Source organism: Myotis yumanensis, unplaced genomic scaffold (genome assembly GCF_028538775.1).
Source record: "Myotis yumanensis isolate MYYU_CA2020_CCGP unplaced genomic scaffold, mMyoYum1.0.hap1 SCAF_8, whole genome shotgun sequence".
NCBI classification, from domain to species: Eukaryota; Metazoa; Chordata; class Mammalia; order Chiroptera; family Vespertilionidae; genus Myotis; species Myotis yumanensis.
The window spans coordinates 26056932-26076792 of record NW_027223759.1 but is presented as its reverse complement, the minus strand read 5'-3'; the positions used below and the strand labels follow the sequence as shown (position 1 = coordinate 26076792).

General features: G+C 39.2%; 1 protein-coding gene across 1 annotated transcript; it reads left to right on the top strand.

Moving 5' to 3' along the window:
• Window positions 1–1567: 1567 nt before the first annotated feature.
• Window positions 1568–11754, top strand: CCDC195 (coiled-coil domain containing 195). Its single transcript, XM_070423335.1, has 3 exons — window positions 1568–1829; window positions 7438–7684; window positions 11631–11754. Exons 1-3 carry the CDS (start codon window positions 1568–1570, stop codon window positions 11752–11754), a joined length of 633 nt encoding a protein of 210 aa, XP_070279436.1.
• Window positions 11755–19861: the final 8107 nt, after the last annotated feature.

The window sequence follows — 19861 nt, the reverse complement described above, 5'->3', positions numbered from 1 at the left end:
TATGAAAAAAATCCACATATAAGTGGACCCACACAGCTCAAACCAGTATTTTCAAGGGTCAACTGTATATCAAAAGCACCTAATTACTTTTAGACTCACTTTTTAGTAAGCACACGCTAAAATTTAAATATATGAAATAAATTTATATGACTAAAAATGGAATACTTTCTCCAACCATTTCTTCCACCTGCAGCTTTGATCAATCAACAAATATTCATTAAGAAAGGCAAAAACATCAATATACTTAGAAAACTATCACCATGAAAAATGTTCTAATCATTTTTACTCTATTGCAAAAGAACATTTATATTTAAACATTAATTGAATATCCAAACAGATACTTCTCTCTGAGCATCTATATATATAAAAGCCTAAGCAACCATCCAACCATCTGACCAGTAACAATGAAGCCCAATGACCACCAGGGGGCAGACACTCTAACCGGCAACCATGATGCACACTGACCACCAGGGGGCAGATGTTCAACGCAGGAGCTGCTGAGCTGCAGTGACTTGGCAGCTGTGGTTCTCAGGTGATGCACCCAGAACCAGAGAGGAGGGAGCCCAATTCCAGGGTGCATCACCCGAGAACTGCCCTCTCATAACATGGGACCCCTCGGGGGATGTCAGAGAGCTAGTTTCTGCCTGATCCCCGCAGGCCAGGCCAAGGGAACCTACTGATGCACAAATCCATGCACTGGGCCTCTAGTATACAATATAAGATTCATACTTCTCATTCCCAACAAAGAATTCTCTTTAGGAAATAGGTAATGAAAGCTGTTAACTAGTTTATGTCTTTCTCATTCAAGATTAATATTAAACCTGTATTTTCTTACATTCCCAAAATATCCTTGGGCAGCCTTTGTCCAGCCAAACACTCTTAAAACCAAAAGATAGCAAACTTACTGAAAAGTTATTATACCTTACTTGTCCTTATCTTGAGATATTTAAATATAATTATAAGCATTTTATTTAAATAATCTCACTGCAATTTATATGACCCCCTATGATTACTGTTACCCTTAATCAACTGGTGTCATATGAATAATTTACCCAAAAAGTACAGAATTATAACATATTTTATAGAGAAGATAAGGCATAATTCTTATGTTCCAGTCTTAATGTACTGGTGACAGTTGGTGATTCAATGAAACATCTGACCTCAGAAAGAGCAGCAGAGAAAAAAACTGAGTGGCTGGCAGGATGGCAAGTTCATGACAGAAACAAGAAACCCTGTTCCTCACTGGACATTTTGGAGCATTCTCTTCTCTTCAGACACAAAGCAATATTCTAGAACTGTGGATTGATATGAAATGTAAAATACAAAGCAAAGCTCTTTTCTGAAAAATAAAACCCAGAATGAATAAGTCATGGAAATCCTTTACCTTCCTTGGCAGCCCGATGCCCCAGGCGCTGAAAGATGGCCCAGAGAAGAATGACATCTATTGTTCAGGAAGGTTTATGGGTGGGATCAGCCTGTCCCACTGAGTAGATTGAGCATTTGGCTGGTGAGCAAAAGTTGACCTGTCTCCCCAGAGAAGCAAACCAGAGCAACCAGAGAAGAGGCCATGGAAGCTAACGTTCAGCTCATAAGAGTCATCCAGGAAATGCGGGCAGAGATCAACAAGCTGGAGAAAGAGAATCAAGCCCTCCGGATGAAACTGACCTCAAACAGTCAGAGAACCCCAGGCTCAGGGGGACATTCAGAGGATGAAAGGGAAGAGGAAGTCACAGACATTGGTAACCTAATAAAAGTGCCTGGACAATCTCCAGCAACACTTCACAATGTTATTTCCACTGATTCAGAACCAGATGCGCAGCAACACCAAGGTAAAGCTCTTCTGGGCTGTGCCCATCTTTGCAAATATCTCCTAAACAGTAGGTTTATTGTGCCTCTCAAATAACTGCATAATTTGGTGTTTACAGTGGCAAGTTTCACCCTTTTTCTACTGGTAGATGAACTTTGAATCCCGAGGCAAACGTTTCTTTAGCATCTTTAAGCAACATATTTTGGCAACATTAAAACTATTTTCATGTATTCCTGGAAAAATAAGAATGACAGGTTGGTGAGGTTCAGTCATGTTAAAAACAATGTGTTTTTTACTTCAAGCATTTAAATGCTACATAATAGAACACTGAGTGGGTATATGTCAAGAAGCATGCTCACTTACTAAGCTTGAATGCTATTGCACAACAGTTAAATGTATGAATATCAGTCAGACAAATATGGTTACCAATGATTGGTCACTCACTGGCCACTTGACTCATCTTTAATCTTCATTTTCTTCATTTGAAAATGTTATAGTACTAATAAATCAACAAACAACAAGTGTTGGCATGAATGTGGAGGAAAAGAAACCCTTGTGCACTGTTGATAGAGATGAAAATTGGTACAGTCACTGTGGAAGACAATATGGAGTTTCCTCAAAACATTTTTAAAAAACTACCTTATATCCCAGCAATTCTACTTCTGAGTATATATCATAAAAAAAACAAAACTCTAATTCTAAAAGATATGTATACACCCTATGTTCATTGCAGTGATATTTACAGTAGCCAAGATATTGAAGCAACCCAAGTGCACATCAATAGATGAGTGGATAAAAAAGTTGTGGTACATATGTACAATGAAATATTACTTGGCCATAAAAAAAATGAAGTCTTACCATTTGAAAAAACATGGATGGACCTAGAGGGTATTATGCTCAGTGAAATAAGTCAGACAGAGAAAGACAAATATCCTAAGATTTTACTTATATATGGAATCTAAAGAACAAAATAAATGAATAACCAAAATAGAAATAGACTTATAAATACAGAGAACAGACTAATAGTTGCCAGAAGGGAAGGGGGTTGGGAAGCTGGGTGAAAAAGGTGAAGGGATTAAGAAGTGCAAATTGATAATTACAAAATACAGTAGTCACAGGGATGTAAAGTACAGTACAGGTAATATAGCCAATAATATCTTAATAACTATTTATGGTGACAGGTAGGCACTTGAATTATCAGGGGGATCACTTCATAAATTATATAATTGTCTAATCACCATGCTGTACACCTGAAACTCATACAAAATAATATTAAATGTCAACTATAACTTAAAAATAAAATGAGATAATGTTATAGTGCCTATGTCACATGGTTGTGAGGATTAACTGCAATAATAGACCACATGCTTAGTATAGCATCTGACAAACACACAATAATTGGCAGATATTGTTGTTTATCCATGTTTTACATAATTCAACCTACTATACAAGTTGAAGACTTCAAGATGCAGGGTCAATATCTAAAATATTCTAAAAATAAAATCTCTCATCTTTTACTGGGAATAATTTTGACTGTGAAGACTATACATGAAGTCAGAAATCAGCAGAGCAAGAAAATACATCCTACATTTAAATTGTCAGTGCTTGCCTGCACACAGAATCCTATATAATAAAAGGGTAATATGCAAATTGACCCTAACTGTGGAAGGAACGGTCACTATGACACACACTGACCACCAGGGGGCAGACACTCAATGCAGGAGCTGCCCCCTATTGGTCAGTGCACTCCCACAAGGGGAGCTCTGCTCAGCCACAAACCAAGCTGACAGCTGCGAGCACAGCAGTGGTGGTGGGAGCCCCTCCCGCCTCCTCCGCAGGGCTAAGGATGTCCAACTGAGGCTTAGGGCATCCCCCGAGGGCTCCTGGGCTGCCAGAGGGATGTCTGACTAACAGCTTAGGCCCGATCCCCCAGGGAGTGAGCTTAAGCTGGCAAGTGGACATCACCTGAGGGGTCCCGGATTGTGAGAGGGCACAGGCTGGGCTGAGGGACCCTCCCCACTTCGAGTGCATGAATTTTCATGCATGGGGCCTCTAGTATTCAAATAAAATTGATATGCATAATTAAATATTCAATGCTGTCTTAATGCCATCTGCCAAAGGCTTTGGGCAATGCCATTTAGAACAACTTGGCAATGAGACATGCCATACTTACCAGCTGCTTTTCTCTGTTAGAGAAGTCTCTCTCTAGGATGATACTTGAGTATAAATTTTTAATAAGATATTTCCAACATTAGTCAAAATTCATACTTATAACTGAATCATAGAAATTTGATACTGGAAAGGGTCTTTAGAGGTCATCCCCTTATTTTACAGTTGTCGATATAAGACCCAGAGAGATCAAGCAACATGGACAATTCTCTTTTGAAAAGAGAATAACATAAACCTATTCTTTGAGAAGGGATAAGGTGAAATCACAAGTGTGAGTCTTACTTTAAGAAAGGAAACAATTAAAGAGGACCTGGAAGCAAATCACTTGAAACTGAAAAGGTCTTCTGTTTGTTCTATGATGTGTGTAGTGAGACAAAATGAGATTTGATGAGCAGGGAAAGTCTATTTCCCATCACTCAACTGAGGACACAGAGCTATGCTACAGCCCTGGGGCACAGCTGCTTGGTGAAATATATATATACTAGAGGCCCAGTGCATGGATTCGTGCACCGGTGGGGTCCCTCAGCGTGGCCTGCGGGGATCTGGCCAAAACCAGCAGTCCAATATCCCCCGAGGGATGTAGTAGTGAACAAAGCAGCAGGTGGCTGGGAAGGAGCCTGACCCCAGGCCGGCACCATGCCACTCCCGCTCATCCTGGCCCTACTGCACCTGCTGCCACTGCTCAGTAGGCTTGCTGCCCCTCTGCTGCCGTATCTGCTCACCCATCCTAGGGCGATACCAGTGCACCCATGACCGAGAAGCGCCAAGGCCAGTACCCAGTCAGTCCCAATGGGGGTCCTGATCCCAGTCCAGGTCTGCATAGGGGAGGGGCAAGCAGGGGGAGTGTCTATGGGAGAGGCTCATGCTGCCACAGCTGCACTCGCCTGGTACCCATTGGTCAGCTGAGCAGTGCTCCTGCTATGGGAGTGCACTGATTGCCAGGGGGCAGCTCCTGCATTGAGCGTCTGCCCCCTGGTGGTCAGTGCACGTCATATGACCAGTCGAACAGAGAGTCAAACAGTTGAATGGCCAAACGGTCACTTAGGCTTTTATATATATAGATGAATACAGAGCACAGGCTCAGAATGAATCTTTGTTAAATAATCATGAAAACACCTATAATGTGTATAACCCTTTGGTAGGTATGAAATTCAACCAGCACTTTCAGGGATGTTTCTCTCACCCCTCCTGCCCTGGGCAACCTCACTTTGGGACTATTAGTAAAGAGATAATTTGTGCGGTACATCTACACGATGGAATACTATGCTGCTGTAAAAAAGAAGGAACTCTTACCATTTGCAACGGCATGGATGGAACTGGAGAGCATTATGCTAAGTGAAATAAGCCAGTCAATGAAGGAAAAAATACCACATGATCTCACTCATTCATGGATAATAGAGACCATTATAAACTTTTGAACAATAATAGATACAGAGGCAGAACTGCCTCATACAGATTGTCAAACTGCAGCAGGAAGGCCGGGGAGGGTTGGGGGGCAGGAGGGTGGGGGGTAAGAGATCAACCGAAGGACTTGTATGCATGCATATAAGCATAACCAATGGACATAAGACACTGGGGGGTAGGGGAGGCCAGGGGATTGTCAAGGGCAGGGGAAAAAAAAGGACACATATGTAATACCCTTTGTAATACTTTAAGCAATAAAAAAAAAGAGATAATTTGCTACAAAAGAAGATAAAAGAAACTCTCTTTACAGGGAACCCTCATCATTGCTGGACCTCTGATTCTCTTCAATCTACTCATATCCTTTACTGCAAAAAAACTGCACTTGACATTGATCTTTAAAATTGTGCTAATGACTGCCATTGTGTGTTGAATATATTTTCCATCTTATTGACAAGAAACTAAAGGATACAGACTATTGTGACCCAGGGAGATGAACAAAGAGCCTATTTGCTAATCAGTCAAGCTGGAGTGTATGTAAGGATAAACATAAGTTGACTATCATCAGCATAATTTCCTCTGTTGTGTTTTTTTACCACTTGGTATAAAGAGATTGTTTCATAATCCTTTTAAACAGAAACATTTGTATTTGTCAATAGTCAGAAGCCTGTTTTTAGATAATTATGGAAGCTCTATAGCATAGCTAAAGAAAAGTATTTCAAGATCATTTATGAGCAGTATTTGGATTTAATCATCTCAGATAGATTTGAACTTAAATTTTCCCTGGACTCCTGCCTAAAATTTGATCTTCTACTCTTCCACACTATAGAAAGCCATGGCAGCTTCACTTTTTGCAATGGCCATAATAATTTTCTGTCTGTGTTCTGCAGACATGGGCATCAAACATAAATTAAAAAATAATAATGTTTTTGAAACTCTCAAAGCATAAACATAAGGCAGGGCTTACTTACACTTCCATGCTAGTTAATGGCAAAGTGGTGGCAAGAAATCATAAAGATTCAACAAGAATGTATTACTTGTGCTCCCGAAAATGAAACCCAACCAATGAGGTCAGTGTCATTGGCCTCAGGGGTATAACTACATGTCTAAGTAGAGATTGAATCACAGGCTCTGGGTCAGTTAGCACAGTGCTCGAGCTGAGGTTCAGACAAAACAAGACTCCTGGAAATGCAGTTCTTTTAACCAAGCTGCTTTAGTTACAAGGAAAGGTTCTAGACGACTTGATTTACCTCAAGAAAAGAACTTGTTGGAAGATACTTATGGACAGAAATGGAATTGGAAGCCCTCAGAAACTAAGGCCACAAATCTCTCTGTCTCTCTCAGTAGCTCTCCAGTTTTTCACAAAAAGCATGTTTGTTTCTTTCCACGCGTCTTCTTTGCTTTCATCTCTCATTCAACATGCTTCCTTATAATGATTGTTCCAACTAAAGCCAAGACACATAATTATAGGCCAATTAGCAGCAGCCTGTTCAATTATTTGTGGCCACTCAGGCGAGGGGCTAAGGGTGAGTAGAGTCTTCTAGAATTAGGACTGAGAAAGCCATCCGGAATTAGAATCTCTAGAAGATCCATGTTCTTCCCACTTAAAGTTTTAGTATCTCTATATGTCAAAGTCTTAGTTCAAATGCTGTGTTCCCTAAAAGTTTTAACCTGACTACACTATTTAAAGACCCTGCAGACACCCTCCCTCCTCTGTTTCTATCCCCTTGTTCTCAGAAGCCTTATTTGTTTTTCTAGAATCTATCTGAATGTTATGTTTGTGAACTGTCTGTTTGCCACACAAGAGGATAAGCTCTAGGCAGGCAAGAATTCTGTCTTGTTTACTACCACATACCTATCTTTTTAAAAAAGTGTCTGGCACATGGTTGGCACTCAACTCTTTGCAAAATGAATCAGTGAATGGATGTCTCTTGTGCAAAAAGAAAATAAAAAATAATAATATTGCTTAGTTTCAATAAAGTACTAGCAACATAATTTTCCATTTCCAGGCATCATTGAAGGTCGAATTTTTAAGCTTAAATTTTGTGTCTTCTGTACAGACAATGTCATGATTGTTAGACGCTATTCCATTTCCTCACCAGTCCATTCATTTGCTGCAAATGATCCTTGGAAACCTGGGAAAAGACATCCAAGTAGTAGAATTCTAGAAGCTCAGGGAATGCTTAAACCACTGACATGTTCTTCAATCAAGAAACAAGACAATGAAGAAAAAGCATTTGCAGAAGGTTCTTTTACCAGCAAGAGTTCCAGCCACAGAGCCTTTCCTGAGTACGTTCCCAGTGGCAGGTAAGGTCCAATCTTTCCTAAGCTAGTTTTCAGGTGCCTGCTGTGATGGCTACTGAGACATTCTCCTGGGTGAGCAAGATCATATCTAGGAAGGGAAATAATACCAAGTAGGCCAGTAGGCCAAAATAGTTTCCATCTTAGGTTGTCATTTCAGAAATCAAAAGGAACACATTTATTTGAGGTCAAATGGCACTCTCTAGAGAGGCCTCTAGTAAGTGGAAACAGTCTTCACTTACCAAACATTTTGTATCAATCCTCACCTGAGGATATTTTTCCATTGATTTTTAGAGAGAGTGGAAGAGAGAGGGAAAGACAGAGAGAAACACATCGATTGGTTGCTTCACGCACATGCCCCGACCAGGGCCCAGGCCAGGGAGATACCTGCAACTGCGATACGTGCCCTTGACTGGAATCGAACCCAGAACCCTTCAGTCTGCAGGCCGACGCTCTATCCACTGAGCCAAAATGGCTAAGGCTCATCAAACATGATTAATGATCAAACTCTGAGCTAGGAACTAGCAATATACGAGTCAGCAAAAATAAAACATTGTGCTTGAAACTTTCATGCAGCAACAAATCCACATAAGTGAACTGACCCCTATAGTAACAAGTGTCTTGGGGAGAAGACACAATTACTCTGGGAGCTGAATGCAGAATTCCTCTCTCAGAGATAACTATTCTTTTGGAGAAAGATGCCTTAATGGGCTTTTTGTGGCATAAAAAGGCCCCTTTTGGCATAACCCAAAATGACCTAGAGACAAACAGAAAACTAACCTATAATGCAAAATACATGAATTGGCATTTAGGAATTAGAAGCAGCCTGAGAACTGCGGGCATTGAGAAAATATTGGAGAGACAGGCTGAGAGTTAAAGAGGACAGCTGGCCAGTGGTCCCTGTAGTGGGTAGAGCCAAGGGCTCTTTCAGAACAAGATTTCCACCATCAAGATTATTTATCTGCTCTACTCTGCTAGAGCATGACCTCCCTCCCCCACAATCGGCATTCCTATCTTCCAGCCCCCACTTTGGCCCTGACACTTTAGCAGGAGTCTCTGCACATGTGTCTCCTAAGAGTAGAAGGAGGAAAATAAAGGAAAAAAGGGGGCCTGGGCTCTACCCACCACAGGGGTAGCTGTCAAAAATCCCTTCCTATGTGGGCTTTTTCTTTTGTAACATGATAATCAATAAACATGAAAATACATAAAGTGTATATTATGTTGAATGGTGATAAGTACTACTAAAGAGAAAAATAAACCAATTACAATGAAAAGAGAAGGGTTAGAGGAGTAAGCACTATTGAAATTTTTACATCATGGCTAGAAAATGCCTCATCATTTGAGTAAAGCAGAGAGGGTTTTGAGGATTTCAGGCACTGGGCGTGGGGAGAACATTCTAGGCTTTGAGAACTTAGAATGCAAGGTAGCTGGGCAGGTTCATGGCTCGTGCATGAGGAAAGGCAAGGAGGCAGGTGAGACTGCAATGGAGTGAGAAAGAGAAATGAAGGAAAATTATAAGGTGGGCTTCCACTTTCTTCCAATGAGTTCAGATTTATTCCAAGTGATTTGGGGTACATAATAATGCTCTTTTCATAAAAAAAAAAAAAGATCATACCAGGAGCCCTGTTTTGAAATGACTATAGAAAAAAATACAGAAATCAAGAAGACAGAGTTTAAGGCTAAAAAAGTAATGTAGGCAACGAGGTGATCATTTCTTAGCCAGGAGTAGTAACCGTGGGTGTTAGTGTCTGAATATGTTTTGAAGGTAGAGCCAATAAGATTTGTTGATGGAGCAGCTGTGGGATATAGAAATAAGAAATACTAACCCAACTATTGTGTCTTCAGAAAAAGAAGAAAAGCGGAGATCTACCCTTGGCCTAAACATAGTATACATACATACATATACACATATATACATATATAGTTGTAGTTACATAAAAGCACAAAATCTTCACTGAAAAAAATCACAAATTATAAAGCATAAATGCAATATTCAAAGTAAACAGTATAAAAAGGAAAATCTTCCATATTCCCACATATGAAGAACCATCATTTAGATTTTAATAGCTATCTTTCCAGGCTTATGTCCACATAGTCTAAAATTGCACAGCGCCTGTTTTATAATGTTTTATTTTTTGCACTTAAACCATTACATTTTCACAGACCTAAAATGCTAACTGAGAAATATAGTAATATCAATTTTCCCATTTCCATGTACATATTTTCTATGATAGTTTGGGAACCTACCCAATGTTTATGATGTATTTATTTTTCTGAAGCAAAACATTTTCCAACTTCCAAGCTGCCAACAAATAAACTACTTGAACACAATCCATTTCTAATTTGGAATCTACTTTAGTTTGAAAGATTGAGCCAATTTTAGGACTGTGTTAAAACAAGAAAGTCAGTAATGAATGAAAATCAGCAGCTGGGTTGGCATAAAATCCAGTGGATACAGAGAGAACTGTTGAGTAGGAATTAAACATGTGTTGTTTTTTTTACTCCTTTTTTATTTTGCCTTTTACTTTCTCAAGGACTAGCTGGCAAAGTAACTTGTCATGACATTACTCCTCTGATTTTTTTGGTAAAATTACTTACTTTATGATAACTTCCAAAAAATTTATGGAGACCAATTTGTTTGAACTAGCTTTTTTGAACAGTCAGGCATCATTCCTCATTTGCTTGTGAGCTTCTCACTATTATATCAAGGAAGTATTTTATAAGATAATGCCAATGTCAATATTTCGAAGAACAAATGCTCTCCCAAAACTAGAGGTAGAATTTTAATCTTTCCTAAATTTTGCCATAGAAATCCAATATTTTTCTTCTTCATTTAAGAAAAATATCTCAGGCTGTCAAAAAGATTAGGGGGAAGGGTCCATGGAAACAATTAATATTACAAATGCTATGTTATTCATTTTACTGATAGAAGAAACCAGACACATTAAAATAAACATATTCTGTTCTGTTGCTATTACAAAAATGGTTAGGAAGGCAGATTTGCACTCACATAGCGCGAACCCCACCTCCATCATTAACCAATAACACAGTCTTGGAAAAGTTCCTTGTCTGTCCTATGCCAGTTTACTCCTCTATAAAAAGGGAGTCACAACAGCAGTTACCTTATTGCTTTTGTGAAGAATAAATGAGACAGTGAAGTAAATACTTACTAAGTAGCAGCAGTTATTATTTTGTTGATCCTAATAAATGGAACCACTGGCCTCCCTCCCAAGGGAGGAAGCAGATATATTTCCCTAGTTGCAGGCCACTAAATGTCATTCACTGGATTTATAGCCTTATCTAATAAAGAGATAAAGAGGGAGAGAGAACAAAATTGGGGAAAAGGCAGTAATTTTAAACAATATTCTTTAGACTTATTCCTGGGAGAAGTTTACTCTGGTTTATGTCAAAATTCCACATAGCACTGTTAGAGGGAAAAAGAGAAACGGGCAAAATGAAAAGATAATTGCTCACATAATTCAGGGTCATTATCGTCACTGTTCTCTCCCCTTTATTGTCCAGATGTGGTGGATATTCAGTTACTTCAAAGTCTATAACTGTAGATGGGTCTGGATTATAAAATAATTGCCTCAATTTTCTGCTTCCTTTCAACCAAATAGCTTGGCTGGGAAAAGACCTTTTGCCTAAGACAGCATGGTATTCAACTTTAAACATCAAGTTAATAATTTTCAGGCTTAAAGACGCTCTCTCAATAGTTTCAAATTTTAGTTTTATCAACACCCTTCACTATTCTTAATTAAAGGGCCAGTTTCAACATATAATCTTGAATTGTTGATGAGCAAATAAACAAAGATCTAGTATGATATATTTAAAATGAAGTTTTAACACTGTAGGCACTGGTTGGTGATTTGGAAAAATGCTAAATGTTTTATATAAAAGCTACTAACAAGTTTTATTTATCTTCCCCTTATTTTGTTTGTTTGTTTTTTAGGGAAAAGATTAAGGCAGTTAGTTTCCTGTTACCCATGGACATAGCTTCATATTCCAAAAATTCAAGTTCTTTGAAATACTCACCAAATCAGATGACAAATCAGCTAAATACCATTACGGAATAGGATGTGTGAAATGGTAAAATTTAAGAAATAGTTGGTTCCCAAGAGTTGGGAACACCAACACCTCACAGGTTCAGCGTCCTCTCCTGAAAAGAGCTCTGGCAAGATGCCCAGTAGACACACAAAATACTTGGTGTGAGGTCAGTGGACTTGTCAATAAACCTGACCAAAAAATGGAAGCGATTACTTTGTGTTGTTGAATGCTGATGTTGATGTGTGTAGCAGCTATTGTAGTCTCTCTGTGCAGCATGTAAGCAATTAAATGTGAATAAATTAAATTGAGTGCTATGTTCGGTGTCTGTGTTATGCTATCTGAAAATGCTGCTGTTCACATTATAAATGTCACTTTCCAGATGGAACTAAAAACTCTAGAAAAAAGTACTGTTTTTTATTAATGGCATACAGGCAATAGTGATTATCCTTATAGTTAATTGTGCATCGATATTTCACTGTTAATGTCCTGTGTCACTGGCATGTGAGCACAAACACAGCCAACTTCAATAGCCTACATTGTGGGTTCAGCATGGCTAGTGACAAAGACACTAAACCAAGTTAGAAGGAGAGAGAAAAGGTTCAGGATCATTACTTAAGGGTTGGAAATCTCAGAACTCCCTTCTAGTCAAGAGAACATCTCTGCTTCCTGTTCTAATCACATTCTAATACCAATACACCTTTAAAACAGACATATAAAGATTTCTAGAATGTTAAAGTGCAGATTCCTGAGCCCTGACCCAGACTAACTGAATTGGTTGGAGAAGTTGGGAGGCAGTCAGAGATAAGACCAGAAATTCACATTTTAAACAAGCCTTCCCAGGTAACTTCTGCTATACAGCTATGCTTGAGATCCACTATTATAAATACTAAGAAACAGTCTAGGGTTCCCCCAATTCTGGTGCCAAGTTGAAATAGAACCAGTTGAAATAAGAAAAGAGTAGGAATGGTCCAATCCATTCCTAAGAAAGGATTTTAATGGTCACAGACAGACTCTTAAAAGGAAGATAGGTGAATCAACAAATACCCTGAGGTAAAAGCTATGTTAGGTCAAATGCTTCATTTATTTATGATAGTCATTTAAAGTTAACAATGTTCTCAACATTGTAACAGGTGTACAATTACAACCATAGGGGAAAGATACAAATGAGATGTAAAAAACATTTTTCTAGGAATAAGGACACACACCAAGTAGATAATTAAACTATAATATTGCTGGCATTTTTAGTTTGTGCACAATTGTATTCTCTGTATATTTACAAAATGGAGAATTTTTTTGCTAACATCAGTTTAAGGAAAATTTCCCAAGCAGAATAAAAGCAATAAATGACAACTTCCCAAATTAAAATGTCATAACTGGCAAAGTTATAATAACCAAGCTCAATGATTAGTAACTGATTGGTATTTCATACATGTTCTGTGAACTAAATTGAATTAATAGTTGAGCTTTGTTCAGCACTGCCACGGGTGAACCTGAGGAGGGGCAGTGAAGGATTAAAAAGACAGACAAGAGAATATAGTTGGGGTCAGGTGGAACAGTGTTCTCGGATGGAGAGAGAGTGCCCCAGCCTGTAAGCGGAGTCTTTATTTTATAGTCAGATCCCAGGAGGCAAGCAAGGGCGTGGTCAAGATGTTTACAATGTTCTCGTGAGTTTCAAATCTACTTAATTTACTTGCACCTGAGAACTCCATCAAGCTTTGTTTTGGCAGCACTTGCTGCACCTCCTGCAGCCCACATCCTCAGCCACCTGGAACCACAGATTCGGACCATAAGGTCAAGCTTACAACCATAGCCTTTGGCTATAATTGTGCTGGAAGGGCTTTGCCCTCCAATCTAGGACCGGCGCGTGGCTTTGCCACGAGAGGACCATGCCCTCTCATTAGTCCGAGGCTTGAACTTCTCCAAACGCTGTAGCTGCTCTCCACATATAGTTCCATGAGTCTAACAATCCTCTAAGAGTTCCATGCTGTCCCCTGCATTTGCCACACTAAGCTAGTTATTAAATTTAAAATGTTTGTAATTTGAGGCATTCTCAATTAAGTGAAGATGATCTCTATGGTCTCCATGTCCAAGGTATCTAAGGATCAAATGAGAGCATGGATGTGAATATGTTTCATAAAGCACTACACAAACACAAGACATTGCATTGATTTCTTTCTACTCCCTAAGCTGTGAATCTAGAACAAACTCAACCTGAAAGATAGCTGTGTACAGGGACAATGAGAGATAGTATGGTGCTCATTTAATTGCTCAGTCCAAATCCTAGTTTATCCTCTAGAAAACAGATCTTAGGAACCTATGTGAATCCTGCAGGCATTATCATTGAGCTTGATAGTTTTTGCCACAAAAATAAAAAGCAAAATACAGTAGTACCTGCTGACTATGGAAAACACCATACATAGAACTTGAAAGAATATGATAATACAATCTGAGATAGAAGTATGTGGTCATTACAATCAACAAACAGTGTTCAGTTATATTTCTTCCTTAAGAAACTGAGTTCTGCCATCTGCAGTAAGTCTTAATTTTTAAATATCAATGGAGGGAAATATCCATTCATTCAAGTTGTTTTAGAAAAATCATGTAATTGAAAAATCATGTTTTAGAAAAATCATGTAAGAGTAGAGAATACTCTTTCTTATACAAGAACTAGAGGCCTGGTGCACGAAATTCGTGCACAGCAGGGGGAGAAGTCCCTCAGCCCAGCCTCCACCCACTCCAATCCGGGACCCCTTGGGGGATGTCCAACTGAGAGTTGGACATTCCTCTCGCAATGCAGGACCTCTGGCTCCTAACTGCTCACCTGCCTCCTGCCTGATTGCCCCTAACCGTCTCTGCCTGCCAGCCTGATCCCTCCCTAACTGCTCCCCTGCCAGCCTGATCACCCCCTAACTGCTCACTCCTGCTGGCCTGATCACCCCTAACTGCCCTCCCCTGCCAGCCTGATCGCCCCCTAACTGATCTCCCCTGCCAACCTGATCGTCCCTAACCGCCTTTGCCTTGGCCCCTGCCACCATGGCTTTGTCCGGAAGGATGTCCGAAAGATGCCCAGTCTAATTAGCATATTACCCTTTTATTAGTATAGATGAATAAGCCCTAACTGGTTTGGCTCAGTGGATAGAGCATCAGTCCAAGTACTGAAGGACTCAAGATTCAATTCTGATCAAGGGCATGTACATTGGTTGCAGGCTCAATCCCCAGTAGGGGACATGCAGAAAGCAGCTGATCAATGTTTCTAACTCTTTATCCCTCTCCCTTCCTTTCTGTAAAAATCAATAAAAATATATCTTTTTTAAAAGAATGAATAAAAGCCCTGATATACCTTTAGTCCTTTTTTATTTCTGTCTTTCTCATTAGTGCTACAAAACAGTCAAAATATTTCGTGACTACAATAATCTGCTCACAATTACTTTTCTAAAAGATGAGAAAAGAAAGACTGAATTTATCCAATTTATACATACATACTTATAGTTTGACATTATTAAAAGTTCCCTGAAGAGTTGAACTTGAAACACAAGTCACTCTGAACTCAGAAAGAGATCAAACTTGTTCCTGTCCAGTTTTTATTAAAAGATAATTCTCTGTGGCTCTCAGGTTTACATTCAAGAAATATCTCTCATTTTTTCCTTTTTTTTCCAAAAAAAATTCTCCTTCTGCAGTCACCTCAAAATTCTTACACTTGAGATATCTGAATCTGAGGACCAATTCAAAATCCATTCTTAGCAATGATAAAAATTTCATTCTGCCCTCTGCCCAATACCATTTTATGATGCGTAGATACAGATATAGGTATAGATAGATATATGTCCATTTTTGTTAAGAGCATTCCAAGAAATACAACACACCTTTCCTTTCAGGGGCACAACTATCAGTCATAATTTTAGTCATTCATGAAAATTGTTCCTAACTCCATCCAGCATTATTCCAAGCCACACCCTTTCTCCTTCCTTTCCCCCATAACCTTGAGGATTTTTAATTCATACAGGGTTACTTGAGATAAGGATCTCATTTCTGATGGAAAGACAGGGTGCAAGCAAAACTTTCTAACTAAGAGAAACTTCACTCTCTAAAACACCCAAAAGATTCTTGATTTTTGAAATACTATTTTGTGCAATAAATCCCATTCTTTAGTACAAAAAAAGCATTCAGTATAGAGGAGAAGAGTGAATGGATAGCTTAGAAGCAAATAACTCTTAGGACCAGTTGCTATATCATTTATTGCACTAGCAGAAGTAATTTGCTAAATGACCATGGTCACATGTAACAGTTAAATGGGTTTCCAAGAAGTGAGCCAATTCCTCTCTTCATATTTATCTCATCTACTATGTGGATGATTTTTTATTGTCCACACAAACTGTGGCCATTTTCATCTCTGCTGTTGTCTTTGGTCATAGCCCCTGCCTGGACTGATTGTGTGGAAATCTGCCATATCATTATTAAACACAGATACTCCCTCCTCTTTTAAAACAGAAACTCCCAACATACATTCTAAACCAACTCATTCAACCGTTCCTCCCAGATATTTGCTTCTTTCCCTCTTCAAGTGCTTAACATTTTTTTTTAATATATAAATTGAGTATTTACTATATCAGCAACTTTTTTATGCCCCAGGATAGTCTTTTTTTTACATCTTTATTGTTAAAAGTATTACATATGTCTTCTTTATTCCCCCATTGGCCTCTCCCAGTCCTCCTTAGAGTTGCATTGAAATTCAGTTCCAACCTCAAGAATTTAACATTTAAAGGATCTCTTCAGAGACCATTCCAAGGAAAGACAGCCCTCTGAACACTGGAGATCCAAAATTGGAGAGTGCCTCAGTCTTCCCAGCCTTCCCTCCCCAGTCCCTGAAACTTCATATAAAACAGCGATTCTCAATCCTGGCTGCAAAATAAAATAAACTGGGGAGCTGTAAAATCCCATTGGCCAGGCTGCACCCTAGACAAGTTATGTCACCATCTCTGGGGATGGACCTCCACATTCGTATTCTTTAAAGTAGAGCAACCCCACTGATTCCATGTATAAGCAAGGTTGAGAACCACTGTTGTAAAAGTGAGGGGTTGCTAAGACCAACGTTGCTTGTCATGAATCTTGAGCCCTAACTCCTGCAGGCCCATGTGATCTTAGGCAAGGTCATTGGGCCTATTTAAGCCTCAGTTCCCTCATTGGTAAAATTGAGATATATTGATATTCTTTGGCATGTAGTGATTTCATGAGCTAGTAAAGCCTCTACTATAGTATCTAGCACCCAGGAAGCACTCAAGAAACAATCACAATAGGAGGAGGAGGAGCAGGAGAATGTACAAGACATGCCTTCAAAGAAAAGTTAAGTAGAGACTCATTCCCACTCCCAATCCTGCACAGGAAGTTAGTGGCATTGCTCACCTGGAAACCATGTTTCCTGAGTCATGGTACCATACGATTTCCACGATACCACAGTCCCACCCTCGGTAAACTCAGCCCTCCTGACGCTGTTTGGTGGCAACAGAGACTTTATATAGTAAATAAGACTGAATATGGCCCCAAAGATATTTCCCATTGAAAAACTATGTTTGAAATCTACTTTTTGATTATACACTGGAAGAGTTCATTTCTTGTTTGTTTGAAGACTGGAGCAACTTCAAAAGGTTTCCATGACCTCGGAGCCGTTTCTCACCAGTTTCCTTCAGAGGGCCACAAAGGACCTCCTCCCCGCCGGGACTGTCCATTACAGAGCTGCCGAGCTGCCCAGAAACCTTGGTGAAGTTGCAGCCATTCTTGTGAAGATTTCCCAGACAAATCTCTACACAGACTACCTTATGCCAGTGAAACATAACATCATTCTCCTGCCCAGCAAGACCTCAGAACACAATGGGTGAAATTAACAGAATAAGCTAAGGAATAGGCCGGTGGAATCTATTTATGGAGCGAAAATCACTTTGAGAAAGTATTTGTTACAGTCAAATACATACATTTTGACCATTTTAGAAGGCAGTCTGCAGAGCTTTCAAAAGAAGATTACAAGCCTTTAAGTTAATGGCCATTTCCAAAGCTACTCACTGATAAGCACTTGGGCTGAGTTAAATTTTGTTTGCAACCCTATAACACTCTATGCAAAATGCTTTATTAACTTTATTAATTTATTAGGCCACATGATTATGTCTCTAAATTTTCCATAAATGCACATCTCTTGACAAACACTTCATCTGGGGCTGACTGCCCTGAATGTCAACTCTCATCCTTATCCAATATGACAAGAATATTCAGAGGTTCAAAGGTCACTTACCTAGTCCATATCATATCACAATATCCACACAACACTTTACATTGTATCCTTTAGCTATCCTGACCTGAGGTCAGTACAAAGTGTGGTGAACATACAGGTCAAAAAGTGTCCTGCTGTTATGAGAAAGTGTTCTTTATTCCTAAAAAATAAACACAAAAATCAGTCTCCCGTCCTGACTTAATAATGAGGTGTGAGATGCGATGCTTGGAACCAAAGCAGCAATTTTGTCACTAATCTTGAGATTAGTCTAAGGGCAAAAGCAAAAATCACACTGAGGATACCAAAGAGAAATTTTATAAAGAATCTAGGACTTCTTTAAAAATATATTTTTTATTGTTTTCAGAGAGGAAGGAAGAGGGAGAGATAGAAACATCAATGATGAGAGAGAATCATTAATTGGCTGCCTCCTGCATGTCCCCACTGGGGATCGAGCCTGCAACCTGGGCACGTGCCCTGACCAGGAATCGAACCATGACCTCCTGGATCATAGGCCAATTCTCAACCACTGAGCCACGTCGGCTGGGCAAATTTTGGAGTAAATAAAATACACAAGCCTATGTTTGTTTTGAAGAACATATGCAAAATCTACATAAAGTATAATACAGTATGTGAAAATGTCACACAGCTTATCAACAAATTTGTCTGTTTATCTAGTCTCTTGTAATACCCCACCGAAGAGACTATTAGCTGTTATTTGACGATATGAATCATTTCATTTGCAGCTAATTTGACTTTTAACTAGGTAAATAAGCTAAGATCATTAGCCCAATCTTGAACGTTTTTATTTTGAGCCTCCTACTTGAATTTGTCAGTGATTGAAAAGGCTATAAAACAAAATGTTTTTGTTTTAAATATTATATTTGTGTTAAACATTATATGACAGTAAAATAAGGAAGTAAATGTAAGAGAGTGGTATCAACCCTGTTTGTTAAAGGTATTTTAGCTATTAACTTCAAAATATGTTCACAACAGACACTACTTAAATTAACAGTATTTGCCTAATAGGAAAATAAATACTCCACCAGATGGTCTCAGTTACATTTGCACTATTTGGTCAATATGTTTTACATTTGCTTTAGGAAAAAAGAACTCAGTGAATTAAGCTAAGGAAATCACATGAAATGAAAAGCTGTAGCTCTGGCCCTACGCCAGCCTAATCCTGCTTACCTGTGCACCTGCTGTCCTGCCAGAGATCTGGGCCATCTTGATTCTAGCATGCCCCTAAGCCTGGATATTGTGCCAAATATATTTCATTAGAAGCAATATTGCTTCTTCACTAATTATAAACAATACTACACCTGAACACTGGAGTCTTCTTGATAGGAGAATATTCATATATAACATTTACCAGATGATAAATGCCTTTTGGTCTCAGGAGTTCAAAAAGGAAGGGACTTCTGTGGGCATGGAATTTAGCTCCTTAAGGTAAACCCAGGCACCAATATCAGTAAGCAATCACTCAGATCTTACAAGTCACTTCCACAAAGTCATATTGCCACTCAGTGATAAAGATAGCGTTTAAACCCAGACAGTCTAGCTACCATGGGATAAACCACTATTTGTACCATTCATTGTACTATTCTGTGGCTTTCCAAGCCTCAGAAATCATGGACATGTGTGCATATGCCTTAAAATAAGTCTACCTCCACACGCCATGCGCTGGGCTGGGCAAAGAGGGGGAACAGTTTTCTCTGAGCTTGATGATATCTTGAAATGCCATTGTGGGTCCCATTAGAGACTGACTCCAGCTCAAAGGATCCCAAAATGTTGCATAGGTCCCCAGAATTTCCATACCCCAGTTAGCCAGTGCCCAAGGCACCTCAGATTCACTAGAATGGCCCAAGAAATGGAAACGA

Excerpts from the sequence above, each read along its gene's own strand:
- CCDC195 (XM_070423335.1), top strand. The coding sequence starts at position 1,568 with ATGGAAGCTAACGTTCAGCTCATAAGAGTCATCCAGGAAATGCGGGCA. Across the intron at positions 1,830-7,437 it reads AGATGCGCAGCAACACCAAG|ACAATGTCATGATTGTTAGA; the intron begins GTAAAGCTCTTC and ends TCTTCTGTACAG. Across the intron at positions 7,685-11,630 it reads GAGTACGTTCCCAGTGGCAG|GGAAAAGATTAAGGCAGTTA; the intron begins GTAAGGTCCAAT and ends TTTGTTTTTTAG.